Source organism: Sapajus apella, unplaced genomic scaffold (assembly GCF_009761245.1).
Source record: "Sapajus apella isolate SASKATOON/1434 unplaced genomic scaffold, GSC_monkey_1.0 scaffold77, whole genome shotgun sequence".
In the NCBI taxonomy this organism is placed as follows: domain Eukaryota; kingdom Metazoa; phylum Chordata; class Mammalia; order Primates; family Cebidae; genus Sapajus; species Sapajus apella.
Window position 1 is genome coordinate 7,584,122 of NW_022437017.1, and position 18,439 is coordinate 7,602,560.

At 60.1% G+C, this 18,439-nt stretch overlaps 1 protein-coding gene across 8 annotated transcripts in view; it reads left to right on the top strand.

Moving 5' to 3' along the window:
• The first annotated feature begins 427 nt into the window (after positions 1 to 427).
• PIP5K1C (phosphatidylinositol-4-phosphate 5-kinase type 1 gamma) overlaps positions 428 to 18,439 on the top strand; it is a 58,243-nt gene continuing 40,231 nt past the window's right edge. For 7 of the 8 annotated variants that reach the window (XM_032252265.1, XM_032252268.1, XM_032252270.1 and 4 more), the window contains exon 1: positions 428 to 616. In XM_032252265.1, coding sequence (XP_032108156.1) covers positions 523 to 616 — 94 coding nt within the window. In that variant the 5' untranslated portion in view covers positions 428 to 522. The remainder of the gene's footprint in view (positions 617 to 18,439) is intronic. The other variant, XM_032252272.1, reaches the window with a different exon arrangement.

An 18,439-nucleotide genomic window follows, 5' to 3' on the forward strand; every position in this document is an offset into this window, starting at 1 on the left:
TGGCTAATTTTTTTTGTATTTTTAGTAGAGACGGGGTTTCGCCATCTTGGCCATGCTAGTCTCGACCTCCTGACCTCAGGTGATCCGCCTACCTCGGCCTCCCAAAGTGCTGGGGCTGCAGGCATGAGCCACCGCGCCTGACCGGATCCATGTTATTGGCATGTGCTGTGTAGGTCTATGTTATTGGCATGTGTTGTGCCCAGCAATGTTATTGATACATGTCGTGCCTGTCAATCTTTCTGACCTAACACGCTGGAACGGTGAGCCTGGCGCTGTCCTCCCACCCCTGGGCGCACGGGGGCACTCGAAGCGCTCCCGGCCGCGGGTGGCATGCAAGCCCCGCCCCCGAGCCCCGATTGGCTGCGCGCGGTGCGCGGCGTCGCACGCACGCACGTAGGCCCCGCCCCGCCTGCCCCGCGCCGGCCAGGCGCGCCCTCCCTTGGCCGGCGGCGCTTGTTGTTTGGCGGCGGCGGCCGCGGCTCGGGTCCCCCTCGGCGCCCCCGCCGCCGTCCGCGCGCGGCCATGGAGCTGGAGGTGCCGGACGAGGCGGAGAGCGCCGAGGCGGGGGCCGTGCCCTCGGAGGCGGCGTGGGCGGCGGAGAGCGGGGCGGCGGCAGGTAACGGCCCGGCCTCCGGGGGCTGCGGCCCGCTGGGCGCGTCCGGGCGCCGAGGGTCGCGGGGCTGCGGGGCCGGGGCGGGGGCTGTGGGGGCGCCGCGGGTTCCGGGAGCCTGGGGCGGGGCAGCCCCCTGGAGCCCCGGGGAGGACGGACTGGGGCCGCGCCGGGAAGCGGGGGGCCTGCGGGGGACGACCTCCCACCGCTCCCGGGCCGGGGGCGGCTCGGCCTGGGCGCCGCGGGAGACCCGGTTCTGCCGGCCCCTGTCCGGACCCGCTTCCCGGGGCTGTCCGGCCTGTGGGTGGCGCCTGCCTGGGTGGAGGATGCGGGGGTCTCTGAGGCCCTGCGTGTCCACCTCCTGATGTCACCTCCCTCTCTGCAAATCCCAGACCTGGGTCCGGGTGCGCCGACTTTTTCTCACCCTCCTGGGCCTCAGTTTACCTCCCTGCTAGAATGAGGGGAGGAGAGAGGTGACATTTCAAGATGCCTCCACTGCCTCGGCTGTGCACACAGGGGTGCCCTGTCACCCCTTCTCCTTCTCCCCGAGCCTTCCCCCAGGACACCTGGTGGGGCTGCGGGCTGGGCGGGGGGCACGGCTGTCTCGTGCCCCCTTTGGCTGCTTCCCGGCCCTCCAGCCGGGTGGGTGCGGGCAGCTGGGCCTGCCCTTCTGTGGGGACGGTGTGCAGAGTGCAGAGGGAGGGAACGGTTCCTTCTCAGTCGAGGTCACAAGCTTCCAGATCGGAAGTTTCCGGATTCACAAAATCCTCTGCTCCTCCCAGGCAGCCGGCAGCGGCGTCTCTGTAGACACCCACACGGGCATCCGTCCTCCTTCTCCCCCCCAGCCTCCCGAAGCTTCCTTGGTTGGCAGGCAGGCCGGCGATGCGTGCTGCCTGGGAGTTGGGGGAAATGCCTGGAGTGAGAGTGTGTGTGTGGAAGTCATCAGTCCCCCCCCCGCCCCCGAATCTTGAAAGACACTGGTGGCTTCCCTCCCGGCGACCATCTGGAACCGCTTGGTAGGTGACCTGGTTCCTTCTCCGGAGCCGGTGGCCTCTCCCCTTTCTTTGCGGACAGTCGGTGGCCTGGCCTGACCAGGACGAGACATGGTGGAGGAGCCCAGGTGGGGGAGGGCAGCGGGTCCCAGCCAGGGTTCCTTTCTCCGGCCCCCCGACTTCCGCCATCAGCCCTCTGACCCGAGTTGGTCAGAAACAAAAGTAGCCCGGGACTCGCTGACCACAAGAAAACCACACCAAGACCAGTGGTCTTATCAGGGGCTCTGGGAGCGCTGGGGACAGATAAAGTCGCAGGCTCCTGCGGGGCCGGGACTGGGGCTGTGCGCGGGGGCGGGGGCGGGGGCGGGGGTGAGGTGAGAGTTAGGGGGTGGGTGGGTTGGGAGGGCTGGAAGGTCAGAGGCCAGCATTCCCTGCCGGTCCCTGAAATCCACAGAAATCTGACCCCAGCTGGCCATATAATGCCTCTGAGATGTTAAAATCCAGAGTGGCCTCACCCCTCCAGCCCCATCCCTCCGGACCTCAGTGCTGGTGAGTTTAGGTTAAGCCCGGCTGGGCCCCAGAGACGGGAGTGCATAAAGGCGCCTGCTTATTTCTCAGCGAGATGGTTTTAGATGCCTCGCTGGGGTTTCTCTGCCTTGGCATCTTTGGCATGTTGAGCCAGGAAATTATTTATGGGTGCTGGGCAATGTCCCTGGCTTCTGTCCACTCCATTGCCAGGAGCACCCCCCAGTTGTGACAACCACAAGTAACCCCAGACACAGTTCAGTGTCCCCTGGGGGGCTGGAGCGCCCTGGTGAGAAGTGCCACACAGTGATGACCTGTGGACTGCTTGCTTTTTATCTGTGGTCATCTGGACTCTCCCCGCCCTGTGTCCATATCGGTTTATAGAGAGGATGAGCCCTGAGCAGTGGTTAGGGGGAAGCCCAAAAGCCCGGCTCGGTGCCTCACACTTGCAATCCCAGCACTTTGGGAGGCCGAGGTGGGTGGATCATGAGGTCAGGAGTTCAAGACCAGCCTCGCCAACATGGTGAAACCTCGTCTCTGCTAAAGATACGAAAAATTAGCTGGCTGTGGTGGTGAGCACCTGTAATCCCAGCTACTCGGGAGGCTGAGGCAGGAGAATCTCTAAAACCGGGAGGTGGAGGCTGCGGCAAGCTGAGATTGTGCCATTGCACTCCAGCCTGGGTGACAGAGAGAGAAAAGAAAAAGGGAAAGCCCATAGTTGGATCTGCCGGGGTCCCTCTCCCAGCTCTGTGCCTCAGTTGCTGTATGGCTGTCACCTCCCTGGGCCTCAGTGTCCTGTCTATAAAATGGGGTGATGACTGTGTCTGCCTGGGGCTGGCCGAGCCTGGGGTGAGTTGGTGCTGATGCTTGGTGACTGTCATGGCACTTGGCTGTCCGCTTCGGGCCTCTCCACTGTCATGCCTCCAGGCCCCTGCTGAGGCCCAAGCCGGTGGTTTCTGGAGTTGCCTCTCACTGTTAGAAGCGATGCTGACACCTTCCAGAAAGCTCAGTGTAGCGGGAGCCTTGCCCGGAAGGGGTGGAGGGAGGCTGCCCGTTTCCCAGGGCACTGCCAGCTCCCGATGTCTTCGTCCTTGGCGATTTCGGCCCGTCCGATGGGAGGGGAAGTAGTGTCTTGCTGGGGTTTCGAATCTGGTTCCTCTAATTTCCTGGGCTCCTGGCTCCCGAGGCCTGGCCTGGATGGCGTCTCCGTGGGCGGTGGCTGTGGGGCCTTGGGAAGGTTGTGGGGGCCGATCGCCCATCGTGGAGTTTGGCCCGAGCTGTGGCCTGGGTGCCTCTTAGCCTCTTGCAGGCTGTCCTGTCTCTGTGATGTCCTGGAACGCTCAGCTCCATCCCTGGCCCTGCCCCACTCCCACGGCTGATCTGGCAGCAGGTGGTGTCAGCTTCACCTTCAGAATCGGCCCAGAATTCACCGACTCCTTCCCCATCCTCTGCCTGCCCCCGGCCCAGTTCGGTCATCCTCTGCCCCCTAGCCAGGCCTGGCGTCCTTGCTCTTCCTCTGCCCCCAGGACCCTGTTAAAAACTGGTGGCCCAAGTCCCGCCTCCTCCTCTGCCTGCAGCCCTCCATGGCTCCCACCTCCCTCCGGGTCAGAGAGCAAGTCCTCCGTGAAGCCCATCAGGCCCTGCACAGCCTGCCCCGGGCCTCCCTGTCCTCCCCCATCAGGCCCTGCACAGCCTGCCCCGGGCCTCCCTGCCCTCCCTGCCCTCCCCTCTGCACTCTGCCTCAGGCCCTCGGACCCTGCTCTCGGGGCGCAGTCCTGTCCCCAGGCCTTTGCATGGCTGTGCTCCTGCCTGGAGTGCGCGTTCTCCTGCCTGCGTCCTTTGCGCCCTTAGCTCTCTCAGGTGTCGCGGGAGCATCTCCTCTCCGTGAGGCCTGGCTGGCATCACACAGCGGCCTCCTTCCTCCGCGCCCTGCCCTCGCGGTTCCTCTTCCCTGTTTGTGTCACCACCTGAAACATATGGCTCTGCTGACGTGTTTTCTGACCGTCTCCTCCTGAGCGAGAGCTCTGTGAGGGCCAGGACCGTCTGTGCCACTCCTGCGGCGTCCCCTGTGCGCGGAAGAGCTCGGCACTCGACAGATCCTGGCGAACATCAGGCGGATGAGGGCGGCAGTGCCAGGGAGGAAGGGCAAGGCAGAATGGGGTGGCTGGGGAGGCCTTGCCAAGAAGGTGGCATCTGAGGGAGACCTGTGGGCGGTGGGCAGGAGAGAGCACAGCCCCCAAGAGGCCCCGCGTTCCTGGAGCAGTGTATAGTGTGGTCACAGGGCGGCCGGGCAGGGAGTCAGCACCGTCACCAGGGCCTCCCCTATAGCCGTGGTGGCCTGGGTAAAAGGCCAGGCATGGTGGCGCACACTTGTAATCCCAGCATTTGGGAGGCTGAGGCAGGAGGATCACTTGACTCCAGGGGTTTGAGACCGGCGTGGCGACACATAGCAAGACTCCTGTCTGTGCTTAAAAATAAATTAAAACAAGTGGCTAGACGTAATGGCCTGCACCCGTTTCCAGCTACTCAGGAGGCTGAGGCATGAGGATCGCTTGAGTCTGGGAGGCCGAGGCTGCAGTGAGCTGTGATCGTGCCACTGCATGCCTGGGTGACAGCAAGATCCTATAGAAATGAAGAGGGTGTTAGTGGGATTGTGGTGTCTCTTGTGGCAGGTCAGCAGGGTCCAGGCAGAGGCTGAGGATGCTGGGGACGGAAGCTCCCCGTTCTGTCCCGCCCTGGCTGCCTCCCAGGATGCAGCTCAGACACTGTGACCGCTGCAGCCTCGGTGTCCCGGTGGAGAGGCCTCGGGAGCCGGCCTGCCCGCGTTTACACCCAGCTCCATCGCACACCACCGGGGGCCATGTGGCCTCAGCGTTCCTGTCTGTAAAGTGGGCGTGATGTCTGCCTTTCTCCCGGGGTACATCGAGAATTGCGGGGTGAAGCCCTTAGAAGGCTCTGGGCAGGCAGCCGGGCCCGTGAGAGAGATGGGATGCCCTTTGTGTCCCGGGTCACTGTTGGTGCTGCTTCTGGGTGCCAAGCAAGCTCACCTGGGTACTGGGGTTCGCCCTGGGAGTCAGGGCTTGTGAAAGTGTGGGGTCTGCTCCTGCAGGTCCTCACACAGGGCTCCCAGACCTTTGTCAGGCACCTCGTGTGGGCCAGGTGGCGCTCAGGGTGCCTGGTCTTTTGATGCCAATGGGACTCCCTCGCTGTTCACTTGGAGTCCTTAGATTGCTGGGGGTCAGGCTTCAGACGGGCACAAGCAGCCACGTGAGCCACATTGGAATCCTGGCCATGCCAGTTCTTGTCAGCAGAGTTTTACTGGCAATGGCCACGGCCTTCACTCCCAGGCTGGCCTGGCGGCCGCCGTGCTACACCAGAGCTGAGAGCTGAGTGGCCGCGCCGGGGACTGCGTGTCCCGGAAGCTGAAAGCACTCGGTGTCACGTCCTGTGTGGAAGGCTTTTGCCCAGCCCAGAGTCAGGCTGCGTTGGGTGCTGGTGAGTGTGGTGAGGGCACCCAGCAGGTCGAGTGGCCAGGCCTGTGGCAGCAGAGGACTCAGGGAGGGAGGTGGCTGTGATTGGGGTAGGCTGCAGCTCAGGGGAGGCAGGGATTGCAACTACCTTGCCCAGGCCCTGGGATGGGAACTTGCCACACCCACCAGAACTGTGGAAGCGGAGTCCGTGTGGTGGGAGAGGGTCTTGTGGGGTCGGAGGCCCTGGTCCTGAGGACAGCGGGTGGTGCTGGCATCTGAGTGGGGCGGCGAGCACCGATGCACAGTCCCCGCGCCTGCTGGGGGAGGGTCTGCGGGCAGCAGCGCCCTGTGGGGTTGGGGTCGGCGTCCAGGCACGTGGCCAGGGTGCTTGGACGGGCATCGGGAGGTGAGGGGTGCTGAGGGAGACGTGGGTCCCGGAAGGACTTTGGCCCAAGCCCTGGAGCTGGTGGCCAGGGCGGGCAGGACTGAGGACGGTGCAGGACTGGGGACCCAGGCTCTGTGGCAGGCGTGTGCTGCTGTGGGCCACGCAGGGAGTGGGGACCCCCAAAGCAGGTGTGGCCTCCGGGAGCCTGGGTGGGGTGGCCACAGGCCTGGTGTGGGCTGAGCCTGCCTCCGCTGCTGAGACTTGTGTGCCTCTGAGCAAGTCACTTCCCTTTGTTTTAAATTTAAAAATTTGTCAGTGGAGATGAGGTCTTAGCACGTTGTCCAGGGTCTGAGGGTCTTGAGCCCTTGGTCCCAGGTGACTCTCCTGCCTCCACCTCCCAAAGTGCCGGGGTTACGGGCATGCACCCCGACGCTGGCCGCTTCTTTCCGTTTTGGAGCGAGCGCCGAGGGTGTCCTCAGTGCCTGGCAGGACAGGGGTAGGAGAGGCCCCAGCCCCTGGAAAGCTACATGACCTGGGCCTTTCTTTACAGATGGGGAAACTGAGGCTGCGGGAGGCTGGAGAGGCCACACAGGGTGAGACCGTGAATGAGGAGCAGGGCCCAGGCCTTGCTGCTCCCTGCTCCCTGCTCCCTGCCTCCCGGCCCGGGCAGCGTGTCCATTCTCACAGGAACAGGCCGGGGAGACCCTGCAAGGATTTGCCGCAGACGCCAGCTGGACGGGGGCCCACGGTGGTGCCGGTGCTCACGGGATTAGAGCCTGAGGGATTAGCTCGCAGTCCCTGCACCTGCCTCCCCGCCACCCCAGACGCCAGCTTAGGAGGGGCTGGGGTCGAGTGTGAGGGCCCCCAGGGGCCTGAGCTGGCATGGGGATGCCAGGGGACCCAGCTTCAGGCTGAGTCAGGAGAGGACCCCTGGAGGGACGTGAGTGGACAGCTCCGGCCGTGCTCCCTTCCCATGAGGTGCCGGGCCAGGCCGCGCTGCATGCACCCACATCAGCAGGACCAGTTGGAGCGGGGAAGGACCCTGGGGTGGAAGCCGCTGCCTCGGGGCCCGTACCTGTGGCCCCAGTGCTCCCATGTCTGGCTGGTCTGTCCTGCTGGGGGTGGGGGTGCATTTCCTCTGGCATGTATGAGTCAGCCTGGCTCGGCATCTGCTGCTAAAACAAACATCCCTGCTCTCCGAGGCCATCCCAGAGGCTCATCCCGAGGTTTCTTGCCTGTGTTGGGGGCCGTGATGGTTTTGCTTCTCTGATCTCTCAGCTCCCAGGCTGACGGAGGTGCCGTCTCCCCTCATGTGGTAAAGCCGTGTGTGTGAGTGCATGTGAGTTAGTGTGTTTGCAAGTTAGTGTGTTTGTGAGTGTGTGTTAGTATATGAGTATGTGTGTGTTATGCAAGTTAGTGAGTGTGAGTGCATGAGTTAGTATTTGTGTGTGCGTTTGAGAGTGAGTGCGTGTGAGTTAGTGTGTGTGAGTATGTGAGCTGGCATGTGTGTGTGATTTTGCCAGCCCATTTGTGTGTGTGGGTTGTGGGCATGGCGCCTCTGCCCTGAACCCTGAGTGCAGCCGGTTCTGTTATTTGTGGTAGTTCTTGGGGAAGCTGCTGTGGACCCTTCAGGTGCACAGCGAGGCCTGGCCCCAGGGGAGATCCAAGGTGGGGTTCCTGTGAGCCTCTGGACACGGCGTTTCCATCGGTTAATACGTGACCTTGTTATATGTCCGTTTCTATTTCAAGGCATTATATTTTAGGGCTGGACATGGTGGCTCACGCCTGTAATTCCAGCACTTTGGGAGGCCAAGGCAAGAGGATCACTTGAGCCCAGGAGTTTGAGGCTGCAGTGAGCCGTGACTGCACCACTGCACTCCAGCCTGGGTGACAGAGTGAGATGCTAAGGAAATTTTAAAGACACCCGTGTTGTTGATTTATCACATGGAATTCGCAGACAGTGCTCTCAGGTCCTGTCTGAGCAAAGATTCTCTCACACGGGTTTCTCCACAGGGCTCATCCCAGCCTCTAGCCCTGAGGGACGCAGGAGCACCTGGGGACCAATTTCAATAGCAAAATCACCAGCAAAAATGCAGAAAACAGGCAGGGCGGCCTCACCAGAGCTGCCTGGGGACGTGTGTGCCCCAAAGTACAGGGGGTGCTGCCCTGGAAATAGTCTTCCGGTCTGCTAGACCCCTCCCCGCCCACTGCAGGGGGCCAGGGGCCGTCCCACTCGCACGTGGGGAATATGACCCCCTGTGGGCCTGTGGAGGCCTTCGGGGTGCGAGGCTGGTGCTGTCTGCGTGGCTCACCTGCCCCACCCCTGAGGCACCCCGTTTCCCACAGTGCCCTAACCTCAGGCCCCAGGTGGAATCCCTTCAGGGCCACTTCACTCCCCGGGGGGACACTGGATGCCTGGACGACAGGGATGCTGGGGAGTCACCCTCGAGGGGTGTCCGCCTCTGCTGTGGGGGGGCGGGGCGGAGGGGGGTAGGTGGAGTGCACAGGAGGCTGGGGCCAGGCACAGACCCTCGCAATGGGAGCCTCAGCCCAGGGCTCAGGACCCAGGGCCCCTGCAGCCCACATGGGCCGGACTTCCCCCAGGGGCCAGCATATCCTCTCTGGACCCTGACCCCGCCAGTCCAGCCCTGCCACCTGCAGGCTGACCACACCCCACAGCCTCCTGCCCGGGGTTTGGTGCTGACGACGGAGCCTCTTCCTCCCTCGGATGCTGGGGCCCTGGGAAACGGCCCAGCCTTCGGAGTTCTGGATGGTCCGCCCGCCTGTGCTGGGCTTCCTGTTTACTGCCCCGGCGCCCGCCCGCCTGCTGAGGGAAAGTGATCACACTGTGAGTGCCTGAGTTGGTATGTGTAAATGTGTGCGTATGTGTTAGCGTGCGCTTGAGAGTGAGTGCATGTGAGTTACAGTGTGAGTGTGTGTGTGAGCACCCGGCAGGGAGAACGGGGCTAAGAGGAGGGGGGCCTGCTGCTCAGGGGCTGACCCCAGGCTGTTCCTCCAACGGTGCTGGGGTCCCCCAGGTACACCATCCCCTCCAGCCACCCCACCCCTTCCTTGCTGTGTCCCGCAAGTGTCCTGTGGTGTCCCAAGGGCCTGTGTGTGTGTGCGTGTCTGTGCATGTGTGTGCACCTACATGTATGTATGCTTGTATCTGCATGTGTGTGTGCACGTATGTGCACACGTGTGTGTGTGTGTGTGTGTCCCTGTCCCACAGACCCTCACAGCTCCCTGCCCCTGTGGGTTCTTGCTTCCTTCCTTGCCCTGTTTGGAACATATTCCTTATTGAGCTCTTGGACTTACTTAACTAAATTCTTTTTTTTTTCTTTTGAGACCGTGTCTTGGTCTGTTGCCAGGCTGGAGTGCAGTGGCGTGATTGTGGCTCGCTGCAACCTCCGCCTCCTGGGTTCAAGTGATTCTCCTGCCTCTGCCTCCCATGTAGCTGGGATTACAGGCGTGTGTCACCACACCTGGCTAATTTATTTGTATTTTTAGTAGAGACAGGGTTTCACTGTGTTAGCCAGGATGGTCTCGATCTCCTGATGTTGTGATCCACCCGCCTCGGCCTCCCAGAGTGTTGGGATTACAGGTGTGAGCCACTGTGCCCAGCTTCTAAACTCTTTTTAAATAGGAGCTTTATTGGGATGTAATTCACAGAACCTGCATTTTTACCTACTTCTAATGTACATTTCATGGGTTTTAGTATGTTTGCAGTTGTACAACCCTCCGCTCTCACTGCAGAACATTCTCATCACCCAAAAGCTGTCCATCACTCATTAGCTGCCACTGCCCACCCTTCCTCCAGCCCCTGACAACATCTCACTCACTTTCTGGGCGTTTCACAGAAATGGGAAAACGGGGTCACCCACAGCCTGCCCTTCTGTGTCTGTCTGCTCTCGCGGATCGCAATGTCCTCAAGGTGTGTCCACACGGTAGCCTGTGTCAAAGCCTCGTTCATTGTCCGGACTGAGCACTGTCCCAGCGCGTGGATGACGGGGCTGTTCTGGCCCATCCACCCGGTGGTGGGTGCCTGCGTTGCATCCCCCTTTTTGCTCTCATGCACCTGCTGCTGTGAGCATTTGTGTAAGGTTTTCGTGTGCACGTAGGTTTTCACATCTCTTGAGTTGATGTCGAAGGGTGGGATTGCTGGGTCACAGAAACCCAGGGTGGGACAATTTGAGGAGCTGTCCAACTGTTTCCCACGGTGGCTGCAGTGTTGACATTCCTACCGCAGTGGACGGGCCTCTTCATTCCTCCACGTCTTCACCAGCTCTTCTTCTTGTCTCTGCTTTTTGTTTATTTTCTGAGATAGGATCTCACTCTGTTGCCCAGGCTGGAGTGCAGCGGTGCGATCCTCACACCTTAGCCTCCCAAGTAGCTGGAACTACAGGCTCTGCCACCACTCCCGGTTAATTTTTGTATTTTTGTAGAGACAGGGTCTTGCTATATTGCCCAGGCTGGTCTGAAACTCCTGGACTCAGGCAGTCCTCCCTCTTGGTCGCCCAAAGTGTTGAGATGACAGATGTGAGTCACTTCGCCTGGCCTGCTTTTTATGATTGAGTTGTGAGTTCTTCATGTAGCCTAGATGTGAAGCCCTCCCCCACACAGATGATTGGCAGACCTTTCTCCCGCTCCGTGGCTCGCCTTTCCAGTTTCCTGCTGGTGTCCTGTGAGGCACAGAAGTCCTGATGAAGTTCACTTGATCTCTTTTTTATTTTGTTTCATTTTATTTATTCATTTTTTGAGACGGAGTCTCACTCTGTCACCTGGCTTGCGATCTCGGCTCACTGCAACCTCCGCCTCCCGGGTTCAAGTGATTCTCCTGCCTCAGCTTCCTGAGTAGCTGGGATTACAGGTACATGCCGCCATGCCCTGTATTTTTAGTAGAGATGGGGTTTCACCATGTTGACCAGGCTGGTCTCGAACTCCTGACCTCGGGCGATCTGCCTGCCTCAGCCTCCCACAGTGCTGGGATGACAGGTGTGAGCCACCATGCCTGGATAGGAAACTTTCTGTAAAGGGCTGAGTGTAAATTTTTTAGGTTTTGGCTTGCGTATGGTGGCTCAGGCCTGTAATCCCAGTGCCTTGGGAAGCCGGGGTAGGAGGATCGTTTGAGCCCAGGAGTTTAAGGCTGGCCTCGGCAACAACGTGAGACCCCGTCTCTGAAAAAGAAAAGAATTAGCCAGGCGTGGAGGCGTCTGTAGTCCCAGCTACTCAGGAGGCTGAGGCGGGAAGATCACTTGAGCCCAGGAGTTGGAGGCTGCAGAGAGGTGTGATGGCACCACTGTGCGCCAGCCTGGGTGACAGTGCCAGACCCTGTCTCTACAAAACGTCAAGATGAAAATTTTAGGTTTTGTGGTCCAGGTGGTCTCTGTCACCACTCCCCAACGCTGCGGTTGTAGCACGTAAGGAGTCAGACAATTCATGAAGAAGTGGCTGTGGCCATGTTCCGGTGATACTTTATTTAGGCCGGGTGTGGTGGCTCATGTCTCTAATCCCAGCACTTTGGGAGGCCAAGGGGGTGGATCACCTGAGGTCTGGAGTTTGAGACCAGCCTGGCCAACATGGTGAAACCCCATCTCTACTAACAGTACAAAAAATCAGCTGGGTGTGGTGGTGGGCGCCTGTAATCCCAGCTACTTGGGAGGCTGAGGCAAGAGAATTGCTTGAACCTGTGGGGTGGAGGTTGCAGTGAGCCGAAGTCACGCCACTGCACTCCAGCCTCGCACCTGGCAACGGAGTGAGACTCTGTCTCAAAAAAAAAAAAAAAAAAAAAGGTCGGCAGGCTACCTCCTCGGGATGAACCCACTGACAGCGGCCTCACCCCGTGTAAGGACCCCCTGCGTCCCCGCCCCACTGCTGCCAGGCTGGCTTCACATCGTGTCTTTATCATTAGAGGGGCCTGGCTATCTTTCTCGGTTGTTTGTTTTCTTTTCCTTCGCCTGTTTTACAAGTTGAGTGTGTGAATCCTTCGAGAAAAGCCTCATTTCCATAAATAAAAGTGACAAAATACGTACTTCAAACACTACCAAAGAGTGGAAGATGCAAAGCAGGAGCCCCTCCCACATCCCATGCCCACAAATAACTCAGAACCTGCTGAGATTCAAGCATCTGGCTTTGACTGCATTGAATGACGGGTCCACAGTGGTGGAAGCCGTGTGGCACCAAGATCTTAACTTCTCCTGCTGGGCTGCAGGGGCCTAGATCCTGATGCTCAGGGGGAGAGAGCTGCTTGGGGCTTTGCTGCCTGGTGCCTACGTGCCATGTGACCTTGAGCAGGTCGGTGGCCCCGCTCTGGGTGCGTCAGTGGTGGGAGTCATGGATTAACAAGTGCTGTGTCGAGAGGCTTCACACCACAGTGCTTTTGCTGTCAGTTTCTTGGGCTTGGCTGGGCTCAGCAGGTCGGTTCTTCCCTATCACTGCCGTCGGCCTGGGTCCCCTAAGCAGTGGCATCTGACTGGTGCTGGCACGCCCCATGGCCTCCTGTCCCAGGCCTGTGTCCACGTCGCTGCTGCCATCCAGCCTGGCCCCAGCATTGTCCTGGTGGGATCCCAAGAGAGCAGAGGATGATGGGAGACCTCTCATGGTGTCTCTTCTGCCTCATGTGGTTGGCCAAAGCAGGACTTGATGGCCGCCTACGTTCAAGGGTAGGGATGTTGGCCCCACCCCTGGGAGGGAAGGAACCCTGGTAGGCAGCAGGTGTCCCCATCTGTGCGTGAGTCTCTGATCGTGTGCTGGTGTTGTGTGTGGGGTGAGGGGCGGCAGTGAGCTTATCTGGATGCGTCTAATTATAAGGCAAAGAAGTGCTCGTGCGTGACTGGTGTGCTGGCCGCCACAGTGCCGTGAGGGGACGCTCTTCTCATCGTCCTGTCTTCGTTTTGAGGAATCCTGAGGTCCGTGGTGGGAGAGGCCACTTCCCAGCCAGGAGGCTGCAGGCGGTGCTCCAGGCATTGAAGCGTCTGCTCTGCCTCTCCTGTGCGAGGGGCCAGGCCTACTGCAGAGACAGAGTCAGTGCCGTCCAGAGTGGCAGGGGTCTCCCTCGTGGGGAGGTGTGGGACTGCCCAGGAGGGGAAGGGGGAGCTCTGGCTGTGTCCGGGCGGATCCCCGCTCTCCAGACATGGTCTTACCCCGGGGCCTCCGCACTGGCTGTGCCTCTGTCCGGAGGCCCCTCTGCCCTTCCGCCACCTGGCTCCTCCTCCTGTCATCAGTGGTGATGTTGCAGCCTGGGGCTTGACTTCCTGGAATCAGGCACATCCAGCCCCAAATGTTTGCAGCGTGATCTCAGGCAAGCGATCTGGCCTCTCTGAGCCTCAGTTTCTCCCTCTGGGAAACAGGAGCGGTAATGGTGCCTGTGTCTCAGGGTTGCTGGGAGGATCGCATGACTAAGCCTTGGGGTTTTCCTACGGCGCGGGCCCCTCCGCACACACCCGGGGAATGTGCACTGTCTTGTCCCTGTCCGGCTCCTCCCTCACTCCAGCTGTTCCAGGGTGGCCCATGGTTAGAGACAGGAAGCAGCCTGCGCCCCCAGGCTCTTGACCCTGTCCAAACCCGTTTCCGTCCTGAGCCGAGCCCTCTGCCCTGGACCCAGACCCCCAGGCTCATGCTCCCTGCACTGTCAAGGGGAGGAAAGATGAGGTCACTGCCGTGGCCAGGCTCATGGCCTCATAGGGAGCAGATGTGGAGGACGAAGGAGTAGAGGGAAGTAGACCAGGCAGGGGCAACGGGCTTAGGGAGGGCTCCTCTCGGGAGGCGAACTTTGATTCAGACCTGAATGGTGGGGTGGGAGAGTCCCAGGCAGAGGCCCTAGGGCAGGACCATGGCGAGAGGAGAGAGAGGGAGGGGAGGGAGGGAAGGAGCGGAGGGAAGGGAGGTGTTCTCCATCTGAGCCTCTGTCCAGCAAATGTTCTTCGAGGCAGCATCTGTGACCTCGCGCAGTTTCTGAGTCAGGAGTCTGGGGGCGGCGTAGCTGGGTGGTCCTGGCTAGGGGTCTCTCACGAGGCTGCGGCAAAGCCGTCAGCTGGGGCTACCTTCTCTGAAGGCTCAACGGGGGCTGGAGGAGCCACCTCCCAGGTGGCACCCTCGCCTGGCTGTTGGCGAGGCCTCAGCTGCACTGGCTGCTTGGGTGACCTCACAGCATGGCGTCTAGCTTCCCCAACAGTGAGTGATCCGAGGGCAGCGTCTATTGTGACCCAGCCACGGAAGTCGCATGCGGTCCTTCAGCCGGATTCTGTGGATCACACTGGCCCCAGGGTCCAGCTGGGCTTGAAGCCCACCAGCCGGGCCTCTCCCATTCTGTCTCAGGGACCAGCTTTTCCTCGGAAGGGTGCGGTGGTAGGTCCTTCCGCCCTTGCGGGCCACAGCACAGTCCCTGGTAGGCTGCTCCCGCCTGCCTCTTCAGGGAAAGCAGCGGGGGGCTATATGCAAATGAAGGGGCGTGGCCTGCGCCAATCAAACTTTGTTTCTGAAAACCCGGGCCGAGGTCCGTTAACAAAAGCCCTCTCCACATGCACTTTCTGCTTTTCTGAAAGCAGTGAGTTGGGATTCCATCTCTACGAAAGCATCCTAGTACTTCCTGTGTGAGCTGCAGTTTCCCCCTTTGCAGAAGGCACATAAGATGGGCATTGCTCAGGGCAGCTTGGGCCGGAAGGGCCGTGGCCTTGAGGACTTGCTGGGCATTCAGGCCCTGCCCTGAGGTTCAGCTCAGGCAGATGCCGGGGTGTGTGTGAGGGGAAGCTGTGAGCTCTGTTCCCGGGCCGCCTCCTCCCGAGGCTCCTGGCATTTAACCATGCAGCCTCATTCATGCAGCCCTCCAGGCTTTGTTCTTCCACAGATGCTCCATGCCCAGCATTGGGCTGGCGCAGGGCTCATGGAGAACCAGGGAGAGGCGGCCATGCCCTGTGGAGCCAGGGAGAACAGGCAGGAGCACAGCACAGTGTGCTGGAGTCGGGGGCCAGGACTAGGACCGCCTAGGTCTGGGGACAGGCGTGGGCATGTGTTCCTGGGAGGGCGCGCTCACCAAGCAGAGAGGAGGTGGGAGGTGCAGGGAGCAGGTCCCAAGGCCCAAGGGTTTGAGGAAGCTTGAGCAGTCAGGGACCCTCTGAGAGGGTGCTGAGGCCATTAGGCTGGACTGCAGTTGAGGGCTATGGCCTGGGGGCAGGGGTGAGGCGGGGCAGAGCCAGGTTGGCCCCAGGAGCACTGAGAGCCCTGAGAGCTCTGCGGCCAGCTGCGGATGCAATGGCTGCAGCCTGGAAGAGGCCCCGTGGCCCCTGCGAGGTGAGCGGCTGTTTGGGGCTGAGTGCAGGCTGACCTCCCTGCAGCACCTGAGCATCGAGGGCGGGCGTCCCACAGGGGAAAGCGCTTGCCATGTGAGTGGCCTCATGGCTGCCGGGGCCAGCGTGTGGGGACAGTGAGCTGGGCCCAGCTGGGAGCTGAACTGCGGGTTCCTGTGTCCGTGTCCTGACACAGAGGCAGGACGCCCACTGCCCGCGCATCGAGGGCCCAGGGAGAAAGTGTGCAGGCAGGCCGGGGGCCAGGGCAGAGCGGAGCGCCCTCCCAGCAATGTGACGTCAGCTGGGTCCGTGCCAGCAGCTCTGTCCGTTAGGAACCCAGGCTGAGGTGGGGACAGGTGTCCAGGTGTCTGCAGTACCTGATGCCGGTACCTGGGCGCACAGCCCGGGGGGGTGTCTGGCTCCATCGGGGGGTCAGGAAATCCCTGGAAGTGGTCAGGAGAAGCCTCCTGGTTGCAGGAGTCAGAAAGGCAGGTGTGGGCTGGCTGGGGCGACCCTGAGAGTCCACAGGAGCCCGGGGTGTGAGGGGTCTCCAGGACCCCCAGCAGCTCACATGGCACAGAAGGGCCTCAGGTCACTGGTGGAGGCAGCTTCACTCTCATTGGCTCCATTCTGTGTACCTCGTGGAAATGAGCTCAGAGTCCTTGTGTCATGCAGGAGGTCAGTACCACTCCGACTCTATGTGACAGTTGGGGAAACTGAGGTCCAGAGAGGCTGAGGCTTGGCCACATTAGGGTGCTTGTGGGCAGCCAGGCCAGGAAAAGAGCTCCCGTGTGTCTCCTCAAGAACTGGCACTATCTCATCTCTAAGGACATGGGGCTTCCTAGCGGCGAAAGGAAAGAGGGAAACAGGATTAGTGACAGCTTAGCAGTGAGTAAGGAGATGTTATTGCTGGTGCTGGGCCCCTGTGCCTCCTGTACTTCCTGGTGACTTGGGCTAGCTTGATAGCATGATGCTTTTCCTTTTCTGCTCTCTCTCTTTTTTTTTCCTTTTTTTTAGCAGAAAGTCTTACTCCATCCACAGGCTGAAATGCAGTGGCACCGTCACAGCTCATTGCAGCCTCCAGCTCTGAGGCTCAAGCGGTCCTCCCACCTCAGCCCCCCGAGTAGCCGGGACTACAGGTGCACGTCACCATGCCAGATAACTTTTTATTTTTTAAGAGATGGGGTCTTGCTGTGTTGCTCGGACTGGTCTGGAATTCCTAGCTCAAGCAGGCCTCCCACTTCAGCCTCCCAGTGTGCTGGGGTGACAGGCATGAGCCACTGCGTCTGGCCCACAGTGCCTTTTTTTTTTTTTTTTTTTTTTTTTTTTTTTTTTGAGATGGAGCCGCCCTATTGCCCAGGCTGGAGTGCAGTGGCACGATCTTGGCTCACTGCAACCCCCGCTTCCTGCATTCCAGCAGTTCTCCTGCCTCAGCCTCCTTAGTAGCTGGGATTACAGGTGTGCACCACCACACCTGGCCAATTTTTGTATTTTTAGTAGAGATGGGGTTTCACCATATTGGCCACACTGGTCTCGAACTCCTGACAGTCAGGTGATTCGCCCGCCTCGGCCTCCCAAAGCGCTGGGATTATAGATGTGAGCCACCTAGCCTGGCCCACAATGCCTTTTCTAAGAAGTTTTAGTCACCTTCTGTGTGTTCCCCTCTGTGCTATTTGGGCAGCGGAGGGGACAGGGACAGAGCAGCATGCAGCGTACGACAGGCCCTGCAGTTGGGTTTGTGGAAGCGTATTCGCACACACCAGACTGACGGGGAAGGGACTTGCATTGGATCCCGGTGGGCCTGAGGAGCCAGAGGACCAAACCCAGGATCCAGGCCTCGTTTGGCTGAGTGGCCTCTGTCTAGCTGCTTCCCCTGGAGTTTATCTAAAAAATGCGCCTAAGCTCGGCTTCTCCTCCAGAAGCTGCCCTGGGGCTGCCATTTGCCCTTCAGGTCCAGGCTGGAGTGACTTTTGCTGTCTTTGACTTGCCCAGACCAGACCTCTGAGCCTCAGCTCACACAGCTGTGGAATAGGTCTAGTGACAGTCACCTCAGGGGGTGGAGAGGGCTGGAGACACAGCTTGCAGAGCACCGGCCCTCGTCGGGGATGTGTGTACGCGCTGCGGCTTTAATCACGGGGAGCTTCAGCCAAAAGGCCAAAGTGGGCCAGACGCGGTGGCTCACCCCTGTAATCCCAGCAGTTGGGCGAGCGGATCACCTGAGGTCAGGAGTTCAAGACCAGGCTGGCCAACATGGTGAAACTACTAGAAATACAAAAATTAGCTGGGCGGGGTGGCACACGCCTGTAATCCCAGCTCCTCGGGAGACTGAGGCAGGAGAATCGCTTGAACCGGGGAGGCGGAGGTTGCCGTGAGCCGAGATCGCGCCACTGCACTGCAGCCTGGGTGACAGACCAAGTGTCAAAAAAAGACAAAATGGACGGGATGGCAGAGGCACACGTTCTTTTCCCGAAACATTGTACTCACCTGGAGAATCGTATCAAGAGCACCCTGTCCACCGCCACGCCCATCCCACACACCTCCATACTGTGTTCACCCCGGTTCTCGTGTGTGGGCGGTGGGGGGGCTTCTACCACCCAGTCTCTAGAACAGGGTCTCTGCCCCTCAGCACTGCTGACCTGAAGGACCTGATCCTTTTCTGGAGTGGGGTGGCCTTGGGCACTGCAGGGCGCTGAGCAGTGTCACTGGCCTCCACCTACTAAGGTGCCAGGAGCACCCGTAGTCATCACCCAGTGTACCCTGGAGGGCAGAGTCTCCCCTGGTGAGACCCCCATTTAGACCCCTCCCTCCGCCTTCAGGGCCACGCCCAGAGCCCATCCCAGATATGTCCTGGCCTCCGCCTGATCTCCCTTGACCCTTTACAAAAGCTTGCCGACCCCTGACTGAGGGGTAAATAGAAAAGGTGTTTTTTGACTTACACAGTAACATACGGGTGTCTTTTATGTGATCGTATGCTTTTCTAGGTGCTTAAAACTTTTTCTTATTAGACATTATGTTTGGACGGGTCAGGCACAGTGACTGATGCCTGCAATCCCAGCTCTTTGGGAGGCCGAGGCAGGTGGATCACCTGAGGTCAGGAGTTCGAGACCAGCCTGGCCGACATGTTGAAACCTTGTTTCTACTAAAAATACAAAAATTAGCCGAGAATAGTGGTG